Source organism: Carlito syrichta, unplaced genomic scaffold (assembly GCF_000164805.1).
Source record: "Carlito syrichta isolate Samal-C Ts95f unplaced genomic scaffold, Tarsius_syrichta-2.0.1 Scaffold288451, whole genome shotgun sequence".
Lineage (NCBI taxonomy): Eukaryota > Metazoa > Chordata > Mammalia > Primates > Tarsiidae > Carlito > Carlito syrichta.
Genome location: NW_007232547.1, coordinates 309,018 through 335,345, shown reverse-complemented (window position 1 = coordinate 335,345; position 26,328 = coordinate 309,018). Strand labels below are relative to the sequence as shown.

Here is a 26,328-nt window from a genome sequence, read left to right as displayed (position 1 = left end):
AAACAAACAAAAACACATCCAGATGGGAGACGAGAAATTTTTTAAAGTGTGAAAAGTGATCTTGTATCAAGTTTGGCAGAGAATTGGGTTATACATCCCAAGAAGGATGAGAAATAAGAAACGGGGTTCAAAAACACCACCCGTGAGAATAGCAGCAAACACAAAGAAAAGGCTTTAAATGTTATATAATTCAATCTTCATAACGACCCTATGAGACAGGTACGATTTTCCCTATTTACCAAGAAGGAAAGCTGAGAGAGGTTAAGAAACGTAACCTGTGTGCTTAAAGCGGCACAACTTTTAAGAGGCAGACTTGGGATTTGAATCCAGGTACCCTGTCTTACCTCTGTTTTGCCGAATATAAAAATAAAAATATTGTTACTAGCACAACACTGTGTGCTGCAGATCCATAATCTGGGTAATTTCGTTCACTTTCTTTGAATACTCACATCTCAATAATTTACTAACGGAAAAAACAAGACTCAGAGAAACACTCCCAACATTATACAAATTACAAGGTAGTACAGTCGGGATTCAAACTCAGATGGCTCAGATTCCTAATGAAATGATGGCTCTTTTAACTGCACCCCACAACCGAACCTAGGCTCTCTCTTTACCCTTAACCAAGTCAAGCCCCAATCTTTCGACGGACCGCCAGCACCACCCACTCCAGCCTCGAGCCTCCCAGACACGCTTGTTCAGGCGGCGTTCCACCGCCCCCAACCTCCCGGCTCCCCGGCCACCCCGGCCCGGACCCGGCAAGGCTCTCACCGGGCGGGAGTCGGGGGACCCTCGCAATCTTGCTGGTAATCTCTGCCGTGAGCACCGCGAAGTCCTGCTCGTAGCCTTCGAAGTCGGACGACATGGCGACTCCGAAGTGACTGGGCCAAGCCAAAGCCTAGGTCAGGACAGGGGCCTCGCGGGGCGGGAGGGCCGCGGCTTAGGGACCCCGGGAGTGCCCTCGAGAGCAGAGCAGAGAACTGGGAACAGCTCCCAACCCAGTCGCTTCCTGGTTGTCCGTCACAATCTTGGTCCTCCGGAAATTGCGCTGCGTGCGCGTTTTGTTTTCCGCTCTGTCTTCAAGATTAAGAAGTTTGGTAAGGAAAAGCGGCGCGATCAGTGTCCCCCAAAAGCCTGTGATAATATGCGTGTTATGGGGGAATCACTAAAGCACATTTTCCTTTCTGTGTTCTGGGAAACGGCTCCGGCTTTCCAAACTACTGGTCACTGAAGCTTGCTTCTCGAGGGAAGTTTAGTGCCACGGGCCTCCGGAAGTAGCTGTAACGGAGACTGCGCCGGGGACCTGAGCGGGAGAGTCGCTGGGAGGGTGCTGGCGGAGAGAAACACGGGTCGCAACCGGTCCCGCATTCCCGCCTACCGCGACCAGGATTTGCTTTCTGCTTGCCCTGGACTGAGGTGCCCATGACGGAGTCATCCGGGGAAGAGAAAATCTGTTCCGGGTGAGCCCAGGTCGCCCCAAATATGCGATGGCTGTGGAGCGGGCACCAGGGACCAGACTGAGGTGGGAGTCAAGGCAGGAAATGTGACAAGTTGATGACATTCTTCCCACCGGAGTTGGGCCAGGGTCTCCTGAACGTTGAGACCAACCCTCCCTTACTAGAATGTTTCTTCTCTGCGTGAATGTTTATTGCTAAGCGCTCTGCTCCGTAACAAGGGCGAGAAACTGAGGCACAAGGCAGCGGCATCTGTTGCGTGGAAATCTGTTACCCATGTATCTGAGATCCTGTTCGCCTCGTCTTTCTGACTCGCCGCTCTGTCTCCCCCCGCTCCCGCTTTCCCGGAGCCACTTCCTCTTTTTTATTCCACAAACCTCATTCAAGTCCCTACTCATATCCTCTTTTAGTCTTGATTTCACATTCACACTCTCTCTCTCCCTGTCCTCTTCTCCTTCCCTTGCACTCTCTGTGTGCTTTCACTCTCGCTCCTTTCTCTTTGGCCCAGATAGACTGTCTGCTTGTGTTTTAGGGGTAACTGCAGGCAAATGGCGTAGCCCATGTCTGACTCATACTTGGTTTAATTTAAGACTCCGTTAGAGGCAGCTTAGAACTCTGTACAGAGAGGTCGATGACTTGGCTTCTGTTCTGGGTTCATCTGTTACTTGTGACCTTGGTCTAATCACTTAGCCTCTCTAAGCCCATTTCCGTTCTATGATGAAGGAAACTAGATCAATTCTAAGGCACTGATTCCCACCTCTAAAATTGTCTTCTGAGATCATTCACAAAGCATTGGATAGTGACAGTCCCCTGACAAGCTGAAAAGGAAGGAGTAAAAACTGTTTTAGAATCATGTAACTGAAGTACATGCCGTTCAAACTTGAACCATATATTGGATAAGTCAAAGTGATTTTTTTGATACTTGACAAGATACTCATCCCAAGGTAGTGCATTCAGGAGATACTTTTGTTCAGGTTCTTATTGATGTTAACAGATGCAGTATATAATAAAGTTTTTGAACTTTCCCGTTTTATTTTTTAGGTTGAGTTCCAAACCAAGATACTGGATTCTCCTAGTTAAGATAAAGAGCTTTGAGTGCTTAACAGTGAAAATGCCACAATCTGTATTAATATTTCACAACTTGAAGGCATGACAGTTAAAGAACACACATGGACTTGTGGCTCATGGAAATGTATGCACAGAAAAAGGAAATCTATAATTATTTAAAAGTAGGAAGGCATTCTTCCTCGCCGAAATGGGTACCTTCTGCTCAGTTATCAAGTTTGAAAATCTCCACGAGTTAAAGAGACTGTGTCACTGGGGTCCCATCATAGCCCTTGGTGTTATAGCAATATGTTCTACAATGGCCATGATTGACTCTGTATTGTGGTATTGGCCCTTACATACAACTGGAGGAAGTGTGAATTTCATCATGTTGATAAATTGGACTGTCATGATTCTTTATAATTACTTCAATGCCATGTTTGTCGGTCCTGGCCTTGTCCCTCTGGGGTGGAAACCGGTAAGAAAAATTCCTTAAGACAGTGAACTCTAATGATAATCATACATTTAGTTTTCAAATACAACCTGCTGTTTGTCCTAGTAGAGACTATGTGTATCACTTTAATCACTGATCATTTATGCCTAGAGACTTATTTCATATCTGTTTGAAAATATTGATCCAAATTAGCATTTTCCAAAGCAATTTCAGTGACTACTTTCCCTGTATTTGATAAAAATGGAGTTGGAGTGTGGGATGGGTCCATAGTCAAAGGTTTAGGAAACACTGCATACCATACACAATGTGGTTTGGCTATAGGATCTTTTTTCCTATCCTTCAGAACTAAAAGAAACACTTTAGAAACTGTTGGTTTCAATGAGAAAGTTTGAAAATCATTGCGGTGAAATTACAACGTTGGGAAGTATAGTGTGAATCAATTTGTGGCTTCTTAAAAATTGTCAAAAGTTCATGTTTATGAATGTCCATGTCCTCTGACTTCACCAGGTTGCTTGTTAGAAACGCAGGATCTTGGGTTCCACACCAGACTTACTGAATTGGAATCTTTGTTTTCAAAGTTTAATAATGATTATTAGGATATGTTAAAATTTGGGAAACACTGGTGTATATTGTGTGTTGTGTACTGTTCAAAATGGGTGCAGAGATGGGCAAGAAACAATTTATGTTCTGAAAAAGCTTATTACCTAAGGAAGAAACTGATGCACTTTGCAAATAACTAAACTATAAAGTAGAATGTGGGTGAGTGCTGTTGAAGTTAGAAGAATTTGAGTATTTTCAGCTGGAGACCTAAGGGAGAAGTAGGAATTCCCACAGGAGATGGAGAAGAGAGCATTTCCGGTTGAGAAATGGTGGGAACAGATTCTAAAACTGGACAACCCTGTGTGACTGGAAAAAAGATTATGTAGTCCAGAGAAGGCTGAAACAAAGTCGGATCATGGAATGTCTCAAATATGTGAGGAATTGTTAGACCCTAGGGAGTTTTTAGAAGTTTTCAAGCAGAGCTCTGACATAGAGTTGTGTTGTAGGAATATTATTCTGACAATACATGGTTTAGATTGAAACAAATTACAGGCCAGGGGCTGTGGCTCATGTCTGCAATCCCAGGACTTTGGGAGGCAGAGGCAAGAGGATTGCCTGAGCCTGTGGGTTCGAGACCAGCCTGGGCAACCTGGCAAGACCTCGTCTCTACAATAAATCAGAAAGTTAGCTGGGCATGGTGGCATACGCCTGTAGTTCCAGGTAATTGGAAGACTGAGGCAGAAGGATCACCTGAGCCCAGCAGGTAGAGGCTGCGGTGGCCGTGAGTGTGCCACTCCAGCCTGGACAATAGAGTGAAACTCCAACTCAAAAAAAAAGAAAAGAAAAGAAACTCTCCAGCCTGGACAACAGAGTGACAGTCTCCAACTCAAAAAAAAAAAAAGAAGAAGAAGAAGAAGAAAAGAAACTACAGTTAATGAAACTAGTTAAGAAGTGATTTAAATGGCTCAAGAAAGGGGAGGTGACTGTAATAACATCAAGGAGGGAGTAGATTTTGAAAGTGTATCAAGTCATGCTTGAATCCCCACTCTAAAATACCTGTGAAGTTGTCAGCTGCATTTTTCTGAACTCCTCCCTGTCTACTGAGATTTGGGTAAGTAGATACAACTAGTGACGCTGAATTTGGGTGGAACATGAGGAAGGTCTCTTTGCCCTTAGGGTTAGGGTTAGGGTAGGTGATCTCACAGGTCACCTACCAACAACTCGATCGTACTGTTTTATGAAATAGTTTAACGAATCATTTCATATTAAATAGTAGCTTTGGAACTAATTATTTTATTGCAATGATATTTGGCTTACAATGACATTTTGGACATTGAGAAACTTATGACAAAAATCAAAATTTTATATCTTGTTTTTCTATTGCATAGTAACATGTGAAACGGTCACAGACGTGCATTGATACATGTTCATTGATACATGTTGTGCAATAGTAATTTGTTTGACATCTTCCACCTGATGTTTTTCTATTCAAGCAGACAATGCAGTCTCATTTTCTTCCTCCCACAGTAATAGTAGGTATTTTATTGTCCAGCCTGTTGTTCAAAGATGATGTGGAAGAACTCACCGGTGATTACTAAAAACCACTTCTCAACTGATCGATCAGAAGCTTGACAAATTTCAAATGGAATATAGGTTTTTCATTGTTTTTGAATGGAAAACTTCAAGGAAACATACATTTTTGATAAATTTGTGCTTTCATAAGTTTGTCCTATATAATCACTAGCAGTCTCTTAAGGTCCAAGTGGTTTGCTAAATGGATGATGTCTCGTCAGAAGGCACATACGAGTGCAAAGGGTTTAAAAAAATCACTTCTGAGTAATTGAGAAAGTGATGCTGCTCTTGCCAGAAATTTGTTATTTAAAAATATTTTGGTCACATGAAATGACGGAAATGTAAGTTAAGATTTTATCCCTCCTCTATCTCCCTCCCATAAAAGAAAATCATACCATAGGAAAGCCTTTATTCACCCTTTACTTGGGTTCATGTATCTGATGTATCTTTGTTTCTATTTTGCTGCCAAGGAAAATTCTCAGGATACTATGTATCTCCAGTATTGTAAAGTCTGCCAGGCATACAAGGCGCCTCGTTCACATCACTGCAGAAAGTGTAACAGGTATCTTTCTTGCTGTTTGGGGGGGACTGATCAGCTTTATTCTTGGTCTTTTTGTTGTTGTTCTTTCTATTATATCAATTCTAATTTTATTCTCTGCAAGGTCACTGCTTTATAAAAAATATTGTGAAAATACTTAGGTTCATAATTTTCATTTTAATAAACTTAAATTCCCAATCTAAATGGTAAATAAATTTCATTATTTTTTGTTACATGTGAAAAGATTTTTCTAGAAAAATACACTTACTTTGCCTCTTGCCCTGCAAGAGCAAGTAAAAAGTTATGTCTTCAGTTTGTTTCCATACATCAGGATTAATTGTGTTTGTCAATTGTCATGTTAACTAACTTTAGAATTATTCCAAGTCTAATTTATAAAAGAGACCTGCTTTTCCCATTATTTATTGACAAACATTTACACTTCATACAAATCTGATAAATGAATCCAGGTTCCTATATTCACAAGCATTTTAATATAAAAAACTTAATGTGACAGCCGGGCGCAGTGGCTCATGCCTTTATCTTAGTCAGCACTTTGAGAGGCAGAGATGAGAGGATTGAGCCCACAGGTTCAAGACCAGCCTGGGCAATTTGGCGAGACCTCATCCCTACAATAAATCAAAAAATTAGCCGGGTGTGATGGTACATGCCTGCAGTTCCAGCTTCTTGGAAGGCTGAGGCGGAAGAATCACCTGAGCCCAGTAGGTCGAGTCTGCGGTGGCCTTGAGTGCCACTGCACTCCAGCCCCGGCAGCAGAGTGACACGCAACTCAAAAGACACCTTAATGGGAAAACAACAGGAATACTGAATTACTATTCAAAATATAAAATAAGCTTTTTTTTTTTTTTTTTTGGAAATCAGCTAGGACCTTTTTTTCGAACAGCTATATCCACTGGTTGACAAGTTTAGAGAACCATTGAAGGCAAATAAAGTTTGGCTTGATGCCAGGGCATTTTCATCTAGCAACAATAAGGAAGAGAAACACAGTAAGACTTTGTTTATTATACCACATCTTACATTCTGAAATTAGCTTGCTTAGTTAAGAGATTCCATATCTAAAGGAAACTATGAGAACAGGATAGAAGGAAGTTAAAAATGTCAGTTTAGACCCATCAATCCCAGTGGAGATTCATGAATGATTTGGAACCTCTGTTGTAGTTCACTTCAGTCACAGTGTTTCCAAACTAGAAGATGAAAACCAGGAACTATGCTCATTTCTTTATAATGAACCTTTCAGTGGCCCCCTGACTTCTTTAAACAAACTCACTTGTAGGTGACTTGTTTTCCTCAGAACCTGTTACAAAACCTGCCCTTTCTTGTGCCGTTTAGAATTTAAGAGGAGTCATGTTCATAATTGCTCTTGAAGATTTTTCTTTCTGTTCCATGAAGTATAATTCCCCTGTGACTCATGGACATGCTGGATTCCTGTTTGCTTGACCTTTTGAAGACCAATGTTATTTAAAGCAGACAGAATTTTCTGCCTCATGTTTTGTGTAAATTTTTCTTGCTAGATGTGTGATGAAGATGGACCATCATTGTCCTTGGATCAACAACTGTTGTGGTTACCAAAATCATGCTTCGTTTACACTGTTTCTTCTTTTAGCACCACTGGGTTGTATCCATGCTGCTTTTATTTTTGTTATGACTATGTACACACAGCTTTATAATCGGGTAAGTGAAAATATTTGTTATGAAATCATTCATGCCAGGTTAAATGGTAGTTATCAAAACTATTTAAGAAGTTTTTTTTAGAGTTAAGCTTTCCATGATTTAGATGGGGATTTCAGACTTTGTTTTACCATTATATGGGTTCCTTTAAAAAAAAAATTAAGACTTAGTCTTTAAGATGAGAAAAGATGATTTTGTTCTGGAAACTTACCTTGGATGCTCTGGTTGAAGTGACAATTATTTTAATGCTGTATATAAAATTTATTAGACTTCAGAAATAATAGTTATGATATGAATAGTAAGTAAAAAAGAGCAAGAAAAGAAGACAACAAAGTCCTTCAGTTTTCATCCAATTCACGTAGCGAATTGTAGTTGTTTTGTTCATTTCTGACTCCATGCCCCAGAAGGTGGCTCATGGAACAGATGCACACCCTAAATTATAAATAAATTAGACCAGTCACAGATTGAGTGGTTTATGGGCAAATGGTCATGAGATAAAATTCAGGGGTCACAAATAAAATTCCCTAAAGCGACCTGGAAAGTAAATGAGGGACACAGACCTGACAAGACCTTGGCAAACTGGAGAGTACATGTCCTTCATGGAGAGGACAATCCATATTTGATCAAACAGTTTGTGGTATTTGGAAATCCTAGCCCAGTAATGCTAGATCTTTCAGTGTTTCAAGAATAATCAGAAAAATGTGGATTTTTAAAAACGTGAAATCTTCTGATTTTAAAATACTGACACCTAACTTTTAAATATTTTAAAACATTATGCAGGCCAGGTAGTACACATCTGCAGGCCATATTTGACCTGCATTTTACCAGTTTTTAACCACTGTGAAACATGAGGGAAGAAACAACTGATTCTAGGCTATACTTGTTTCTGTGGTAGAATACTGTAATGTAGAATAACAAGAAGAGAGGAGGCACAGTTACCATTTAGATTGGTCCTAATGTTGTTTATGCATATTAATGTTTGTGGGGTCTACCTGACACTTGCTGAGGAAACAAAAAAGTAACATTTGAGAAAACTAAGAATGATACCAAGCACATCAGTCTGAGCTCAAGCTACGGTATTAATTAAAAACAGCTACATTGCTTTATTTGCTTTGGCCACAGTAAGTTGTCATCTTTTCTATGAAGTTGTTTTAAGTGTTACAGTAGAGTCTGACCAGTTGCTACAACCAAGTATTCTGAGTACATGCTGTTGCTGTTGTTTATAGCTCTCCTTTGGGTGGAACACAGTAAGGATTGATATGAATGCAGCCCAGAGAGATCCTCTTCCTATTTTTCCATTTGGATTAGCTGCATTTGCTGCCACCTTGTTTGCCTTGGGATTAGCTTTAGGAACAACCATAGCTGTTGGGATGTTGTTTTTTATCCAGGTAAATTTCTCAGTTACTTCTAGCTAAAAGTTGTCAAGTTGTTGGGGCTGACTGTAATGAGAAAGATATCTAAGTATGCAGTAGGAAATGGAAATTATTTTTGTTTACTCAATCTAGGTAACTAGTTTAAACTTCTCTGTATTCATCAGATAATTTCAAGGTAATTTTGCCAGAATTTCTAGGTAATCAATTTAATTTATAGAATGTTAACTTCGAGTTACATAACATTTTACAGTTGAGAAAGCTCTTCCTGCCTTTGCAGTCTCTCTTGCTCTTCATGTCAGCTCCAAGAGACTGTTACTCCTTTCCCTTCCTTACAGAGGAATAATTGATTCTCAAAAAGGTTAAGTGACTTACCCATCGTGACCTATTCATATACTTAGTAAACATCATTGTTAATGCTATTTTATAATAGTATACATAAGAATATAGTAATCATAATACTATAGCTAACATTTATTGAGCACTTCTTATGTTCAAGGCACTGTTGTAGGCACTGTACATGTATTAGCTCACTGAATCTCTATGATAGTCCTATGATGTAGATGCTATTTAATATTTACTCTGAGATGAATCACTCTGCTAATTTCGGAGGCCACAATAATGAAAATGAAGACGTTACAGTCCTTAGGGAACTGACAACTGGTAGCAAGCAGTTAACTAATACAGGGCCATGTGTATATCTTAAATTTATGTACAAAGTACTATGAGAGCACAGAGATAGAAGACTTCACTCTGAAAGAACCAAAAGCAGTTCTTATGACTTACTGCATTCACCTAACTAATTTTGTTCACTGAAGGCCCACTGTGGGCTAGGTATTATGTTAGGCACTTCCAATATGATGAGGACTCCTAGTCCAGGACTGTTTCTCCCATGCCACACAGTCTCTGAAGACACAACCAGACTTCAAGGGAACTCTTGCTTTTAAACTAAATTAGCTTTGCTTATACTTAATGTCTTCTACTAGACTGGGACCAAATTCTTTAAAAATTTTCTCCAGTGTCTGTAATGAGGAATCATATTAGAAATAAACTAAGATCCTGTTGTATAAAAACTTCTTTATGTGGAATCAGTCATATCTAGGAAAATTGAATAATAGAATAAAGACTGAATACATTATATTTTTAAGGCAAGCAGAATATTGAGGTTGACTGGAATGAGTCACTATTACTTGTCATAAGTAGATCAAACATAACTTTAAAGTTAATTAAAAATGGCAATTAAAGTTTTTAAGAATGAAATACACATGCACTGATTAAATGGATTAAATCAGTATTTTATTAATACTCTGAAACCCTTGTTCTAAAGATACTACTTAAGACATGAATTTTGATTAAAATATTAGATTTAGATTTGATTACAGATTGGTATAATCACTTTTGTGGAGAGGCATTATAGTGCATTGGTTAAGAACAAAGACATCAGAGTCAGATGACCACATGCTAACTGTGTTACTTAACCTCTTTTACCCTTGGTATCTTTGTCTATAGAGTGGAATAATAAAAGCTATCTTGTAGGGTTATTAGGACTGTAATAATTTTTTAAAAACCAAAGTCACATTTTATCATCATTTAATTTCCAGATGAAAATAATTCTTAGAAACAAAACTTCTATTGAATCATGGATTGAAGAGAAGGTAAATTTTATAATTATTTTCTCAATATTAAAGTACTGATGAGCTAATAGATCAGATTAACTAATAAGTACTTGAAAATGAAAACTTGGCTATCAAATGGCTTCCTTAAATTATTGGTATGCAACATAAAAGGTGAATGTAGGAAACATTTTGATTTATTCCCATTTTAATATAGTTTCCACAGAAATATGTTTCTCATACATCCTGGTGACTGAAGAGGTATAAGTCACACATTAAAACCGTCTGGCAATTCTCCCTCAGAATAGAGGAGAAGGCAGCCCCTTGGGAAAAACTTCTATCCTATCAGGGTGCCATCAAATTTTTCTTAGTTTTGGATGTTAGATAAGGTTCATAACATTAAGCTTGTCACAGACCTCACAACTTCCAATACATATTTCATACTGTTCATCACGATTCTAATGTAAAAATTATATCTGGCAATTCTGCTCCCTGCTTAAAAACATCTCAGAGCCTCACCCTCACTTTGGCAGGGGTTGAAACCCAAATGCTTGCAGGGTTCAGGCAGGTAACCTAAATGAGGGAGTAAGCCAAATACTAAAGAGCTGCCTAACAGACCAAGCTGATTGTTGCCATAGGGGAATAGCCATTATGGTATCTTCTCTTTTTTTCTTTATTATGGTATCTTCTCTTTTTTTCTTCCCAAGAAAAAAAGACCTGGGTTTCTGTGAGATCTCCTCTTAGTTTTTGAATGTTAGCAAATAATTCAAATTAAAAGCAAAAAAAACTTTTGTGAGTCAAATAAAACATATCTGTAGGACATAATTTAGCCCCCTGGCAGTTTGTGAACTTTAATTTACAGAAGCTGTTTCCATACTTTTTGGTCTCCGGATCCTTTCACAGTCTCAAAAATTGCTAAGGGCACTAAACAGCTTATGTATATTTTATATATATATTTCTGAGAGAATTTTTGAAGATTATTTTATTTAAAAATACAAATAAACCCATTATATATTAATAAAAATAGCATTTTAATGAAAACTAATTACACATTCCAAATTAAAAATGGGAGAATAGTGGCATTCTTTTATATTTTTATAAATCTCTTTAATATCTGACTTAACAGAATACAGCCAGATTCTCACATCTTCTTCTGCATTCAATCTGTTGAAATATTTTTCTTTGATTGAAGTACATGAAGAAAATTCAGTCTCACACAGATAAGTAGAAAGGGGTGGAATGTTTTAATAACCTTTTAGATGAATGGCTATTCTTCGATATTATTATGTTAAAACTTAACAGGTGATATTTCTTTCCAGTAAACTTTTTATACTCTTTTACATTAAATTCTATCAGTCTGTCTTACTCCTCGAATGGATCTTTTACCAGTACATGGTTTTATATAACATCAGACATTGGTCATTTGGAAAATATTGGTTTACTAGGTTATGTTGATTTTCTGAACATTAACACCTTTCAATATAAAATATCTAAAAATTACATTCACTTATATCACTATCAATTTTTTGAGAAAGTCTTTAAGTATTGGGAAAACTGTCAGGCTCATAGTGGTAGATACAAATTTTCTAAAATTCTAATTTTCATTTAAAAATCTTAAATTTCTCACTGGTAACAAATACTATAAGTTATATCCTTTGAAATGACAGTCTGACTTTATTCACTCTTTCAGGAATGTTTACCAAATACTGATGTCTGAATAACCTTAGTTTGTCTGTTATGTTTCTCATTCTTGCAAATAAACATACATGGAAAAAAAAGCCTACTATATACCTATTTTTTAGCTCACAGCTCAACAACTGTTTTCTTTGAGATAACCATTCTACTGGGGCATTCTTTATGTATACTTCTCATTTTGTCACACAGAATATTAAAAGTAAAGTACACCTACTTGAGAGTTGAGATTTAATAAATATAACTTTTAGTGCTTCATCAAGAACTTGTTACATGAAATTGTTGTTTTTTTAAAACTCTAAGTATATTTTGGTAAAGAATATAATAACTACTTATACAGATTGGTGTCACTACCTTGGTTCCTGCTAAGATGCCAGCAGTCTCATTCATCATTGCAAATGTCAACACAATTAAAAAGCAAACAATATCTTAGTGTTATTATGAAAATAACTGGACCTTCTTGGAGACTCAAAGTGGTCTACAAAGCATGCTTTGAGAGCCAGTGGTATACAGTTTGAGTCCAAGTTCGTTGGCTTAGACATAGTAAAATCTTTCATGACTTCTTTTTATCTGTTTCTCCAACCTCCTTTCCACCCTTCTCCACCTCATCTCACACTTGAGACCAAATTGTTCAGAGTTTGTACATCGTATACTTCTGTTTCTTTGCACATGTTTCCATGAAAGAAAAGAAACACTTTTTTCTTTCTTGATGCATGATCTCTTGCCCCTCAAGACTTAGTTGAGATATCATTTCCTCCAAGGAGTCTTGCTTGACGCTCCCTAGACTTGGCTAAGTACTTTTTGTTGCTTTGTTCTCCTATCCCATGGCTTCTACTGCACAACCTCTCACCTTTTAACACACAATATTGATAGAATCACAGCATCACTGAGTGCTTCTTTTAGGTAAAGATATCTTAGCTATTTTGTAAGCTATTCTCCCATTTACCAGTTTTTCTTTGTAAATAGCCTAGATCTCTGTTCTTTGAAGTTCAGTTCATTTTGAAGACTCTGAAGCTTTGTTTATAAAAAGGGAAAAGGAATTACCCTTTACTGTCTGGGTGAGGATGGATTTATATAACTTAACAGATTCATGTGTTTAACAACTTGTCAATTATTTTCCTAAACAATTAACATTAATATCACTTCATAACTGCAAGAAGATTTTCCATAAAATACTGTCCCTTAATAATAAAATATTTCAAAGTATCATTTCTAGTAGATAATAAATATATTGACATTAGATTCACTGTTTTTTCGCTCGTGACCAACACTGTTTATTACAAAGTGCCATGCTACATCTAGGATTATTTTAGAGCTGATTGCTGATTAAAAAATTAAATTAATGATCATATTAAATTTATAGAAAATTTAGAGAAATTACCAGATACAAAAAAAGTCTATACAAAAAAAGCCAATGGTGTGTACACTTATTATTGGAATAATGTATCTTTGTACCACCAGGTGTCAGTAGAACTTATGAAATCCAAAGCCAGTTTATTTACTTGAATTAAAGCTAAAAATTCAAATGCCTGGGGTATAATTTATGCAAGCTGAGTATTTATGTATATGCACATATAAATGCATATATAAGCAAGTATGTATATATGTATAATAGTATAATGAAATGAAAGAAGATCTCCTGTACATTCCTGCTAGCTTTAAAAAAAATTTTTTTTAAATAAAACGACATCCTTGTTACATCTTTCCTGGCCGTTCTCACAGCTGTCACTGCCACTCAGGTTACAACTGGTACATCCCAACAGTTTTATTCTGAATAAGACAGTTTCACCCTTAATAAATGCTTACTTTCTCCTGAGTCTGTTCATTAGCATCCTTTCTACATACTTGGATTTCTTTGTGTGCTGCTGAACAATCAGGAGTATAGTATTGAGAATTTTTTTTTTTTAATGAGATGAAGTTAGCTAACTTTTTTTTTCTTTTTCTTTTTCTTATTTTTTTTTTGAGTTGGAGTCTCACTCTGTCGCCCAGGCTGGAGTGCAGTGGCAAGCTCACATCCACCGCAGCCTCAACCTGCTGGGCTCAGGTGATCCTTTTGCCTCAACCTTCTAAGTAGCTGGAACTACAACACACACCAAAATGCATGGCTAAATTTTTGTTTTATTGTAGAGACAAGGTCTCGCCAAGTTGCCCAGATGGCTCAAACCCATGGTCTCAGGCAATCCTCTCACCTCCCACCTGGGAATATAGGCGTGAGCCCCACACCTGACCTAGCTAACCATTTTAATAAGCGTTTGTGAATGCTTATTCCTAAAGAAACCCTGTCGCTATTTTCTGGATGATCACATATGAGGTTGGTATTTTGTGTCATGTTCTTTCTGTACTGTGATAAAGTTGTCTATCTTTTCTGTATACAATAACTTTACAAGGAGGAAATTTTTTTATGAATAATGCAAGTTTGAGAAATACGTGTTCATAATAATGTATTACTGAGGCATTTGCCATCTTTTATCTTTGTTACCCACAGGCTAAAGATCGAATTCAATATTATCAACTAGATGAAGTCTTTGTTTTTCCTTATGATATGGGAAGTAGGTGGAGAAACTTTAAACAGGTATTTACGTGGTCAGGGGTCCCTGAAGGAGATGGACTAGAGTGGCCAATAAGAGAAGGCTGTCACCAGTACAGCTTAACTGTGAGTATTTTTTTCCAAATGACCTCCTTTCTTTTTGCCTCACCTTCTTTCCCTTAATTTCCCCTTAACTCAGGTGACATTATGTAGTAAAATAGTAATACGAATATTTTCACTATGTCAAAATAAATCTAAGTTCATAATCCTAAAGCACTCCTTGTATAATGTGTCTTCATTTATTTAAATCTCTTCTTAACCTCCACACCTGTGAAATGAAGTCCTGATTCTTTAACACAGTTTCAAAAATCTGACCAAAAATTACCTTCCAACTTATGGTGTCGCATGAACTCCTTACACATTCCTGCCACCTAACTTTGCCTACAATTTTGGCACCTAATCATATACTACTGTACGGTAGCTTATGAAGTCTCATATTTCTATTTAATTCTTGTGTCTTATATCTATAGCTTAACTTGACAAGATTCTAGGACAGAGACCATGTATTATCTTTATTTCTCCTACTATAGCGAATAGAGTACTATTTAATAGTTACTAAGTCAAAAAAAAGTGAGTTAGCCTGATGACTTTTATTCATTCATTTAGCTTCATTGTTAAATGTTCTTCATCGTCCCTTTGTATTTTGTCTGCTGTATCTCTCATGAATCAGTGAATATCAGTTCTTCACCGTAGGTACTAGCCTGGAAGCTTCATGAGGACAGAGACTATATCTCCCTGATCCCTAGGCCACAGTGGGCACTGTGGGAATATACACAGATGGAGATAGTAAACAGTGAATGCTGAGAAATCTCTCTCAGTCCCTGGTTCTTAGTCATAGGGTCTTCTTTCCATGCTAAAACAACCTGTGGCCTTTTAGTCATCTGCCATTTGAAATGCTGGAAAATTGGGGGTTTGTTATGTCACTGTGATAATAGATGATGAAAGCTATTTTTCAACGTTGAGACAAGAGACTTAACTTTTTCTTTTATGTCTTCCACACAGATAGAACAGTTAAAACAAAAAGCAGATAAGAGAGTCAGAAGTGTAAGTAATTCTTTTGCGATGATACTAATTTTTTTTCCATCAGTCTCTATACTTCTGCATAGTTTTAATTGCCTTTGACTAGAAACCAGCTGTTGGCTTTTACTAAATAATATTCATGTTGAAATTTGATATAGTTTCCTTTTGTTTTTATTTCAATAGTTTGAACTGAAGGTTTGGAAGGAATTTGTCAATTTATATTGCCAACATAGAAAAATAATTATTCTCTAGCCGGGCTCTGTGGCTCAGTCTGTAATCCCGTGCCTTTGGGAGGCTGAGGTGAGTGGATTGCCTGAGCCTGCGGGTTCGAGACCCGCCTGGGCAGCGAGACCTCATCTCTACAATAAATCAAAAAATCAGCCGGGTGTGGTAGCGTATGCCTGTAATTACGGCTACTTGGAAGGCTGAGGCGGAAGGATCGCCGGAGCCCAGCAGGTCGAGGCTGTGGTGGCCGGGAGCGGCCACTGCACTCCAGTCTGGGTGACAGAGTGAGACTCCAACTCAAAAAAAATAAAAAAATAAAAAATAAGAAAAAATTTAAAAAAACAGAAAAATAATTATTCTCAATATAGCTTGTTAATATGAAACCCATCCATAAAACTGTGTTGCTGGATACAGTAGCCACATGTGGCTATTTTATTTAAATTAAATTAAATTGAAATTCAGTTTCTTGGTTGCACTAACCACGTTATAAGTGCTCAGTAGCTACAGTGTATAGTACTTGCATTGGATATTGCAGATACCGAATATTTTCATCACTGCAGAAAGTTTTAGTCAGCTCTGCTCTAGCATTTAATTCTTAGCTACCTGCTTGAAATGAGAAGTACGAAAACTCCTGAGAACTAGAAACATCAGCTGCTTCCTATAAATGAACCGGGTGGATGGGGAACTGGAGGGATATTTTAGATCTACCTTTAAAACTTTAAATTCAAATTTGAAAGAACTCAAACATCATGGGTAAATATTCAAAATATTCTGATGCCTTCTGATAGGTTCGCTATAAAGTAATAGAAGATTATAGTGGTGCCTGCTGTCCTTTGAATAAAGGAATCAAAACCTTCTTCACAAGTCCCTGTACTGAAGAGCCTCGAATACAGTTACAAAAAGGGGAGTTCATTTTAGCCACAAGAGGTTTACGGTAAGTAACAGGGAGTACTGCATTTCTTCTTAGAGACAAAATTGACATATAGCCTTAAAAATAAAAATTAATGTTAATCTTTTAAATATTTCAGATACTGGTTGTATGGAGACAAAATTCTTGATGATTCCTCTGTAGAAGGTATGGAAATAAAAGGACATTTTTAAAGGACAAGACTGCTAGTAATAATTTCAAATTGTTTAAGAATAATATTTACAAATAATCACATGCCAGATGGATTACGGAAACTGCATAAAAGGGTACATCATTAAGCAAAAAAAAAAAAAAAAAAAAAAAAAACCCTTTATATGTTTTTCCATAGCACTTGTATTTACCAATCTTTTTAATGACAGCTAACGTTTGAGCTCATACTTAACTATGTGACAGGTACATATATAAGTGCTTCACTTATGGTATTAAAGTTCCCAAAAGAACTCTGAGGTAGGTACTATCGTTTACATTTTACTGGTGAGAGAACTGAAGCACAGAGAGGCTAAGCTGCTTGACTGTAGCCACATACTAGAAACAGGTCGAGCCAGGGATTAAACCCAAGCAGTCCAACTCCACATTCTGTGCACTAAACCCCCATGCCATTTGCTCACCCTTTGAATGAGGATTTATTTTGTTATTATAAAAACTAGAGGGATGGCAGTTTCTTTTGCCCATGCCAAGTCTGGCATGTCTTCCCCTTTTTTTTCTCCCTTCTTTCTCTAATAAATTTTGTTTGGAAACTTTAAAAAAACCCCAAAAACTAGTGGGATTAAAAATTTCTTTTTTGTTTTAAATTAAATTTTGAATTTAGAATTAAGTCTTGAACCACATTAACCCCTTTCCCAGAAAATAGAATTTGGGAAATACCTGTTTTCTAGCTTGTTGGGAACATTCAAAAAATCTTATTTTTATTCCCTCAGCTGTGCTTATAAGAGACAGTAAAAAGGGGGAAAAAGTCAAAGTAAAAGCTTATTAATTTGAAGTAACAGAACTTATGGTCTCAGAAATGTTACTACTGTACATCTGACTATTTTGCCTCAATTTCATTTTCTCCCTTAGGTGTTTCGAGAATAAGAGGATGGTTCCCTAGAAACTGTGTGGAAAAGTGTCCCTGCGATGTTGAAACAGATCAAGCCCTGGAGGGTGAGAAGAAAAATAGATAGCCGCTGTTAAAATGAAATTATTCTTTAAGTCTGTTCCATTACTTGAAAATTATACATATTACTAAAGAATTATGCAATGAACCTACTTTGGTTAAGGTGTTCTTTTCCTCAAAGGTGCCCTAGTGCCATGATTTAATATTTTTATTACCATTTTGAAATGGAGAAGCCATTCTGCATATGCCTTTGAATTCCTGCCCCTCTTTACCACCTCTTCTTCCCCTCAAAAGGAAAAGCATTTCACCCAAGTAAGTTAATTGCATTTTAGCTAGGATTTTTTTTATGCACTGCACACTCTGAACCTCACCTGCAGATATAGTTCCCCCTTTGCCAGGAGCATCTGCATGTGATACTTTTTTTTTTCCTTCAGTTGATATTTAAGTGATATTCTAAATACTATAACTCAATTTGTCAAATTCAGTATAAACTCAAATTTTGTTACCTGTCTTTTAATAATGCAGATTTTGTCAAATCAAATAAAGATCAATGAATGTTCTGTATAAATCATAGTTTTACTTAAAGCGTTTTTCTTTTTGTTGACTAAAAAGGTTAGTCTTAGTTCCTTATGGAAAAACTGTTCTGCTACCCTGTGAAAAATTGGCATCTTGAATCATGAGTCTTAAGATATGACATACTAATCTCAATATATGAACAGTGTTCTAGACTTTAAACCTAGTGATATCAAACTGCTTATGTACACTTGAATATATCAAAAACTGAAACGTGCGAATGGTAGGATCCCAAGTTGGTGGGCTTGGATGCTTAAAATCTGGCTAGTTATCTCTACAATAAAATTAAAAAATTAGCCAGGTATGGTAGCGCGTGCCTATAATTCCAGCTACTCGGAAGGCTGAGGTGGAAGGATCACCAGAGCCCAGCAGGTTGAGGCTGCGGTGGCCGGGAGTGGCCACTGCACTCCAGTCTGGGTGACAGACAGAGTGAGACTCCAACTCAAAAATAAAAATATAAAATAAATAAAATAAACATATGGGTAGAATTACAGAAGGAAAGAGAGAGCCCATTTCTTTGGACTAGTCCAGTATTGATAGATTCTTTCCAAGGCAGGAAATGTGATGCTTTTGGGGCCAGTTTTATAATCATTAAGAATAAGGGGGTTGGGTGAGTGACTCATGGCCGTAATCCCAATACTTTGGGAGGCCGAGACAGGTGGATTGCTTGAGCCCAAGAGTTCAAGATCATCTTGAGCAATGTAGCAAGACCTCATCTCTACAAAAAAAAAAATCAAAAAATTAACCGGGTGTGGTAGTGAACCCAGGAGGTTGGGTGTGCTGTGAGCTATGATCATTGTGACTATGCCACTGCACTCAGCCTGGGCAACAGAGTGAGACTTGATTCAAAAAATAAATAAAAAATAAGAGAAGGGCACTTGGGGATTTAGTGGTGAACAAAACACGATTCTGTCCCATTCCAATGGGGGTGGGAAGGTGGACAGACAAGTATATGTCAGCTGGAGTTTATATGTGATGAAGAAAAAAGGTAGAACAGTCTTGAGTTGGCATTTGAAGCAGATGTGGGTAAAAATCATTTTAGAGGGGATCTGCATTTTAGGCAGAGGGGTCAGCAAGAACAAAAATAGCCAGAATGTGTCTGGCATGTCTGTGAACTGGAACAAGTGAGAAGGAGGGAACAGGAGAGTAAGTTAAAGAGACAGCAGGCGCTAGGCCATGGAGGGACCTCTTCATTCATTCCTGCTTTCCCTTTTGTTTCAGATACTCAAGAATAGACTTTTTTCCTGTTTTTCTGAAAGCCTAGAAAGACCTTTTAAGACTATTCTCTTTATCTCCAGTTAGATGCCATAAAAGAACACTCTTCAAGATTACTTAGAGTTCAACAAAGATGGCAAAGGAGAAAGATTGAACTGTACTCAGAGTTTTGGCTAAGCTAGTATCTTTTTTGTTTGTTTGTTTGTTTGTTTGTTTGTTTGTTTTAGATGGAGTCTCACTCTGTCACCCAGGCTGGAGGGCAGTGGCACACTCACAGCCTCCCCGGTGTTGACCTGCTGGACTCAGGCGATCCTTCCGCCTCAGTCTTCCAAGTAGCTGGAACTACAGGCGTGTGCTATTGCACCTGGCTAATTATTTATTTATTGTAGAGATGAGGTCTCACCAAGCTGTCTGGGCTGGTCTTGAACCTGAAAGTTAAGGCAATCCATTTGCCTCAGCCTCCCAGAGTGCTGGGATTACAGGCTGAGCCACCAATCCCAGCCTAGTATCTGTTTTATTATTCACAGCTATGGGATAAGAAGACTTGATCCTCTCAACTTACTTGTCTTCAGTAGTTATCAAACCTGGTTAACATAACAGAATTATCTGCGAACCTTCTAACAATCCCAATGCCCAGGTTGTATTACAGCCATTTAAATCAGAATCCCTGGGATGGCACCCAGCCATTCCTATCTTTTTAAACTTTCTAGATATTTCTAGTGTGCAGCCAAGTTTGAAAACCACTAGTTTACTTGATTTTTAAGGGGTCCTTGTTTAAGACATTCTCATCATGGTCCATGAGACAACAAACACCACAACGTAAGTATGTGCAATAGTTTATTTTAAAGGCATTACATTTACAAGTAGAAGTGATGTGTTATCTGGGGGTAAGGTACAGTAGAACTGTAATCTCAGGGTGGGGGAAATCAGTCAGTTCCTTCACAGAAGATAAGCCTGTCGTGTGGGCATCTTGTTTGCCTGTTAGACCTTTGTTCCTAGTGCAGGAGTTTTTATTCAGTGCTTGCTTTATTTACTGGAAAAGTTCACTGGGCATAAGTTTCAATTCCTTTCCCCACAGCTTCCAGTTCAGCAGAAAACTGTGGGGAACAGATATGGTCACCAGTTATATTATAGGTAACACTTGAAGAACAACATTTCTTGTGGACATGTAATAGACCCAATTTTTAATACTCCCAAGTCACATATCTAACTAGAAAGTTTAGGAATTGTTTGGTATGATCAAACTTTTCCCTTCTGTACACAAACATCAGTATAACTGAAATACATAGGAGAAGTTTGTCTGATAGATATGGTTGACATGAGTGATAGGTTAAAACGATTTAAAGTTTTATTGGTTTTTTGGAGTAGCTAGAGAACGTAAATTATTAACAGATTTTCAGAACCTAAAAATATTTTTGTTTTAACATTAAAAGGCCTAGATAAGATGAGGACTGTGTCGCAGAGGGTCCTTTGAACTTGTGGTCACTTATAAAGACAGCATTAAGATTGGAGATCATGAGGAAGGGACATAGAACACAAACTAGGACCTTGGGCATAAGTTTCAATTCCTTCCCCCACAGCTTCCAGTTGATAAAAGTGGCCCTAAAACCTTAATATTGGCAACATTTATGACGGGAAGGACCAGGACTTATTTATTTCAGAGTTAAATGTACATACTGTAAGTCACAATGTTAAAACAAAAACCAAAAGCTATGGCTTTCTAGTTGAGTAGGTAAAACAACAGATAGAAAGAAGGACAAAAAAAAAAAGAATGCAAGAATAGTTTTTAATCCATTTCCTCTCAAGCAGTGTGGAGTGCCCCTTCCAGTCTTAAGTACCTGAACCTACTCCTGGATGTTCTCATACAGGTTGTCAATTTGGGTCCGAAAGTATTTGGAAAGCTCTCCTCGCTTTGCTTTCAGTGTTGGTGTCAAAAGCCCATTTTCAATGGAAAATGGCTCTGGATGAAGAAAGATGTTTTTTACCTGAAAGACGAGATGAATGCATAGATACAGGCTTAATAGTGATTTGGACTTTTCTACAAAGCCCTCTAAGTGCTTTGTGAACAATGTGAGGTTGATGCAGTAGGAAGTAAAGATAACTGTAACACATAGCCATTCTCACAAACGTATAATTTGGACAAAAAATAAGTAGGGAGAGGGAGAATGGATAATGAACAACAAAAAGAAACTATTAAAGTAACTACCACAGATCACTGCCATTTGTAGTTAATGTTGTAAAATCTAAAATCAATTCATTAGAAACTATATACATATTTAAACCCCACTACAAATAGACACTTTAAATAAAAGTTTCTAATATGACGAGAGACCAGGAAAACAGTGGTAGTACATACCTGTTCAAAGGATTTAAGGCCACCTTCTTTCCCAATTTTCTGCAAGTCTTCTAAAATGGCTTCCTTTACAAGCTAAGAAAAACAAAGCATTGCCTAATGCATGACTGTCTGGAAAAAAAAAAACCTAAATGAAAGACTAAGATTGAACTGATTCAAAATGCCTATCAAAGCTGATGAGGATAGAAAGTGGATATAAAATTATATGTGAATACATTATATCCCCAATATTTATCAAAGAAAAAATGAGAAGAAAAGGAAAATCTAAATGTTAACAGAGTTTTTTTTTTTCTGCATGACATTTTTACTCTTATTTTCTAGTTTTTTCTCTTACAATGAACATATTACTTTACGTTGAATAAAGAGTTTTGTTTTCTGAACTCTCCATCTTATCTCCCACTCTCATAAAACTATTTGGTCTGTTTGGGGTACAGCTACTTTTCCACAGTTGCAGAAGAGTCTGTTCCTCCAGAGAGGAGGCTGTGGGAACTCATGGGTATCCAGCTGGCAGGGCCCCCTTTCTCCCATGATGAGCCCACAGATATGCATAAAACTTTCCTAAGTGAGACTTACTTGATTTTGGCACAATTCTTCAAGGGAGCCCTTAACCCCAAGCTTGGTTGTAAACGCGGGAAGCGCATCTGGGTCAGGAACCACCACTCCTACTAAGGATGACTACAAAAAGGAAATGAAAGGAGCAAGGGCAGAAGGGATGTCCCCAGGAGATAAAGAAAGCAAAATCATATCATTGTGATAGTTACTTCTTCAAAACCTCAAACCCAGTACTAGTGTCCTACTCTTTTCCACCAGGTATCTCAAACCCTCTTGAATCTCTAGTCTCATCTTTCCGCTCATCCTCTCATTGCAAAGCTGTTCTATCCAATGATTCTTCAACATTAAGCTTAAAGCATCTCCAGCCTGTCCATGCCAACTCTTCCCTTACCCCACAAAAAGCTAAGTTTAATCACAGTGTATATAAAACAGTTTGTTGTGCCAGAGAAACTCCCACTAGATTTGCAGTTCCTAACTGCTAGGTGGAATTCTTTTTTTAACCAAACAGCTACCTTTTAGTAAAGGTGCTTTAACAATCCTATTGACTTGTTCACAAAGGCCATCATAGTTTCAAAATAATTTTTTAATTGCTATTACCTTCATTTGTTTAGTTTTATGAGCTAGGATCCTCTCATTCTGAACCCACTTATACAAATTTCCTATAGCTATAGGAACCAGCATGGTTTGTCCCTGAAAATGACTTGTGTTAAAATGATATATTACCCGTAAGCTCTCCCCATGTACAAATATTTGTAACACTGGTCTACTTCTGATGTAGATATTTTCTATCTTCTCTGGAGCAATGTATTCTCCTTGGGCCAGCTTGAAAATGTTCTTTTTACGGTCAATGATCTTCAAAGTTCCATTCTATATGAGACAGATAAAAACATCAGTATTTTTGAGCCATAGGCATAGAGAGAGTGACAGAGTCACAGTTACCTTTCTTTTTTAAAGCTGATTTCTCCGGAGACTTTGGGTAGTCTTTCATTTTTCTTCCTTGACTTTAGGGAAAGGGGAGAGAAGCAGCTTCCAGTAAGAACGGGTCTATACGGTATATCTATGTGAAGAGTCAATGTGCAGCCTCAAAGTTCCCTGGACCCAATGGGGTTGTGTAAATAGATGCCTCCTCATCCAAGGAAGAAATGTTGCAGCTCCCAATTTCCAGTAACTTAATTTCCAATTACTCCATTTGCAGAACTCTCAGGAGTAGAGAAGGAATTATCTATAATTAAGACTGTTGAATTAGACAATTCTCCCTATCCTTGGTTCCCTTTTATGAATCCCTCCTGTTAGATCCAGGAGCAGGCTCAAACAGCACCACTGTGCTAATCAACCAAGTCAATCATTGAGCATGTTAGGACAGCAACTGGACTGGGAGGACTCTGAGCAACCACCAGAGGTTATTTACAGCTTCATTTCTCTGAACTAATTGGTCTGAGGAGCTTAGGTTTTTAGGGATTTGAATTGTAGAATTGGGACAAGTGGCAAATACAATCCACGTGATAATACCCTAAGTAGGGCAACTGACTAAACCAACCCTGGATCCATCAACACGGTTGACTCAAGAAATTAGGCATCAATTCAGCCTGATACTCATTGTCTAAAAGTGATTAATAAGATGCAGACTTCTATAATGTTGGTGTAAGTACTATCTATTGCTTATATCCTAGTCTTACTGGAGCATTATTAAATTCTATTATTGAACAGAAATAGAGTTAGCAAGATATTACCAAATCCAAACCTATGAAATACTCCATTAGGACCAGTGTTCTTAGAGTCTCATTGTCAAATATTCCTTGAATCTCACATAAATCTTAAACATTGGTTGAATGAGAAAGGAGTTTTAAGTTTTAGTTGCATTCTCACTTCCCAGCACATAGTAGAAAAATCTTTCAAGAGGGGAGAGCCTTTGAAAAATCCCTTGCAGGCACTAAGGCTCCATCACTGCCATGCAATAGTGTCCTCTCTCCTTAGGAAAACAGATGATAATGACAGACACTGCTAATTGTTTATCATCAAGCTATGTTTAAAAAAAAGTTTCTGGGACTTCCACAAAAAAGGGCTGTGAAGGTCTCTGAGAAATAAACACTAGCCCCTGCAAACATTTGATTTAGACATCCTGCTTCCTTGTTTTGATATGTGTAGGAATTAATTGGGAAAATATTTATCCCTTTGAAACTCATAAAAGGCAAAAGCTGTGGGCCCATGGAGTTATCAAACCACAATTTCTGCCTCAAGAAAAGTAAAATAAGTAAAAAGGGACAGAATACTACACCTTCCTACCCCTTTCTTGAGGAAGTCACTTAATTTTCCCTTGTCTGAAAGCAAATCTATTCCATTGCAAGGGAGACACATCAACTCTGGTGTCCAGGACCATGTGACCTATTAAAGAATATCGCCTTCAGTTTGAGTTTAGAGACAGTGCTGATACCAATGGTTACTGCTGGTGGTGTTGCATTTGATAAGGAATAAGGCAAGAAGAAAATCCTTCAACAAGTATACATCTTAGTATCTTCTACAACAACATTGTGATATAAATAGCAAAAGGCTTCTGACCTAAAGAAAGAAAGCCTTTCTAGCTTTGACAGCTTCCATTCACCCACTAAGTTACTTTCTCAAGATTTTGCATCGTTGGCCCATGGAAGAGCTGCAACTAGTATATGTCTCCTAGTTCTCAGCCTAGGTTTTTTCAATTGTATGTTCTTCTCTCTGTAGTGTAAAGATATAAGCCAGATAGGATACAGACCTAATCCCCTCCAGCTGCCTCAGCTGGTTAACCTGCATGCATTTCTGCCCCTCTTTATAAGCAGATTGTTCTCCCCAACGCAGTGGCATAGACTTCCAGAAGTTATGAAGAAATACCCACTGGAAGCCAGCGGCCAATATCTCCTGTGTGAAGCCAGCCATCACTGTCCAGGGCTTCCTGTGTCTTCTCAGGGTCCTTCAGGTATCCTTTAAACACATTGGTGCCTTTGATGCAGATCTGCACAGCAGACAGTACAAAGTATTGACAATAGGAAAGGCTAGTACTCCCAGTGTGAGCCCTTTACAAAGCACCTGTTCCCACCTTAAGTCATGTGATAGTTTCTACCACAATGTGAAGAGCATCAGGTGTTGGTCTCCATTATACAGAATAGGAAAGTGAGGCTCAGAGATGTTTAATCCCTTGCTAAAGCTCTCAAAGGTGTCAAACCCAAGCTTGCTCACAATTACATGATCTTTCTGATATATGAGAGGAGACACCCCCCAAAAAACAGTATAAAAATTGTGTATTTATTCTTACATGTTTACACTTCAGTCACCTTCAAAGTAGCCTCTGTTTGATACAGTACACCTATCAAGATGCTTTTTCCACTGCTCAAAACAGTTTTTGAACTCATTGATTTTGATGCCTTTTAGTGTTTCTGCCATTTTTTGTTTTACCTCCTCCACATCAGCAAAACGTTTCCTTCTGAGGACTTTTTTCATCCAGGGAAATAAAGTCACTCCAGGCAAGATCGAGTGAATAGGAAGGATGGGCACAGGGGTCATGCAATTTTTGGTCAAAAACTGTTGAACACTCAGTGCAGTGTGGGCAGGTGCATTGTCATGGTGGAAGAACCAGCCACCTGTTTGCCACTACTGGGGATGTTTCTTCTACAAATTGTGATGCAACCTTCTCAAAATTTAGGTAAAAACTTTGGTTGACTGTTTGATCCAGAGGAAGAAATTCCAGGTGTACTATGAAGGGCTTGACCTCCAAAAGACAATTCCTGTTTTTTGGGGAGGTCCTCCCTCGTAAACCTCCCCACCATGATTGACCACAGGGCATGACCTACC

General features: G+C 37.8%; 3 protein-coding genes across 10 annotated transcripts in view; 1 reads left to right on the top strand and 2 right to left on the bottom strand.

Moving 5' to 3' along the window:
* The window catches only part of VTI1A (vesicle transport through interaction with t-SNAREs 1A), a gene marked incomplete at its 3' end in the record, with an annotated part of 101,069 nt that extends 99,861 nt beyond the window's left edge, over positions 1-1,208 (bottom strand). Inside the window, exon 1 of the mRNA XM_008053787.2 lies at positions 772-1,208. Coding sequence (XP_008051978.1) covers positions 772-865 — 94 coding nt within the window. The remainder of the gene's footprint in view (positions 1-771) is intronic.
* On the top strand, positions 691-18,384 carry ZDHHC6 (zinc finger DHHC-type containing 6). Of its 7 annotated transcripts, none has more exons than XM_021710331.1 (11): positions 691-1,092; positions 2,496-2,976; positions 5,535-5,626; positions 7,132-7,291; positions 8,515-8,676; positions 10,260-10,313; positions 14,449-14,616; positions 15,553-15,594; positions 16,584-16,729; positions 16,824-16,870; positions 17,780-18,384. In XM_021710331.1, exons 2-11 carry the CDS (start codon positions 2,710-2,712, stop codon positions 17,881-17,883), a joined length of 1,242 nt encoding a protein of 413 aa, XP_021566006.1. In that variant the 5' UTR covers positions 691-1,092; positions 2,496-2,709; the 3' UTR covers positions 17,884-18,384. The 7 variants fall into 7 exon arrangements, with proteins under 7 accessions (XP_021566006.1, XP_008051975.1, XP_021566010.1 ...); XM_008053784.2 differs by lacking the exon at positions 691-1,092 and adding an exon at positions 1,268-1,460; XM_021710335.1 differs by lacking the exon at positions 691-1,092 and adding an exon at positions 1,268-1,522 and having other exon boundaries at positions 5,547-5,626; positions 7,224-7,291.
* A 2,990-nt stretch (positions 18,385-21,374) lies between these two features.
* Positions 21,375-26,328, bottom strand: part of ACSL5 (acyl-CoA synthetase long chain family member 5) — a 45,350-nt gene continuing 40,396 nt past the window's right edge. For both annotated transcript variants that reach the window (XM_021710328.1, XM_021710329.1), the window contains exons 17-21: positions 25,376-25,492; positions 23,233-23,376; positions 22,531-22,632; positions 21,961-22,032; positions 21,375-21,589 (exon numbers count right to left, since the gene is read on the bottom strand). In XM_021710328.1, coding sequence (XP_021566003.1) covers positions 21,449-21,589; positions 21,961-22,032; positions 22,531-22,632; positions 23,233-23,376; positions 25,376-25,492 — 576 coding nt within the window. In that variant the 3' untranslated portion in view covers positions 21,375-21,448. The remainder of the gene's footprint in view (positions 21,590-21,960; positions 22,033-22,530; positions 22,633-23,232; positions 23,377-25,375; positions 25,493-26,328) is intronic.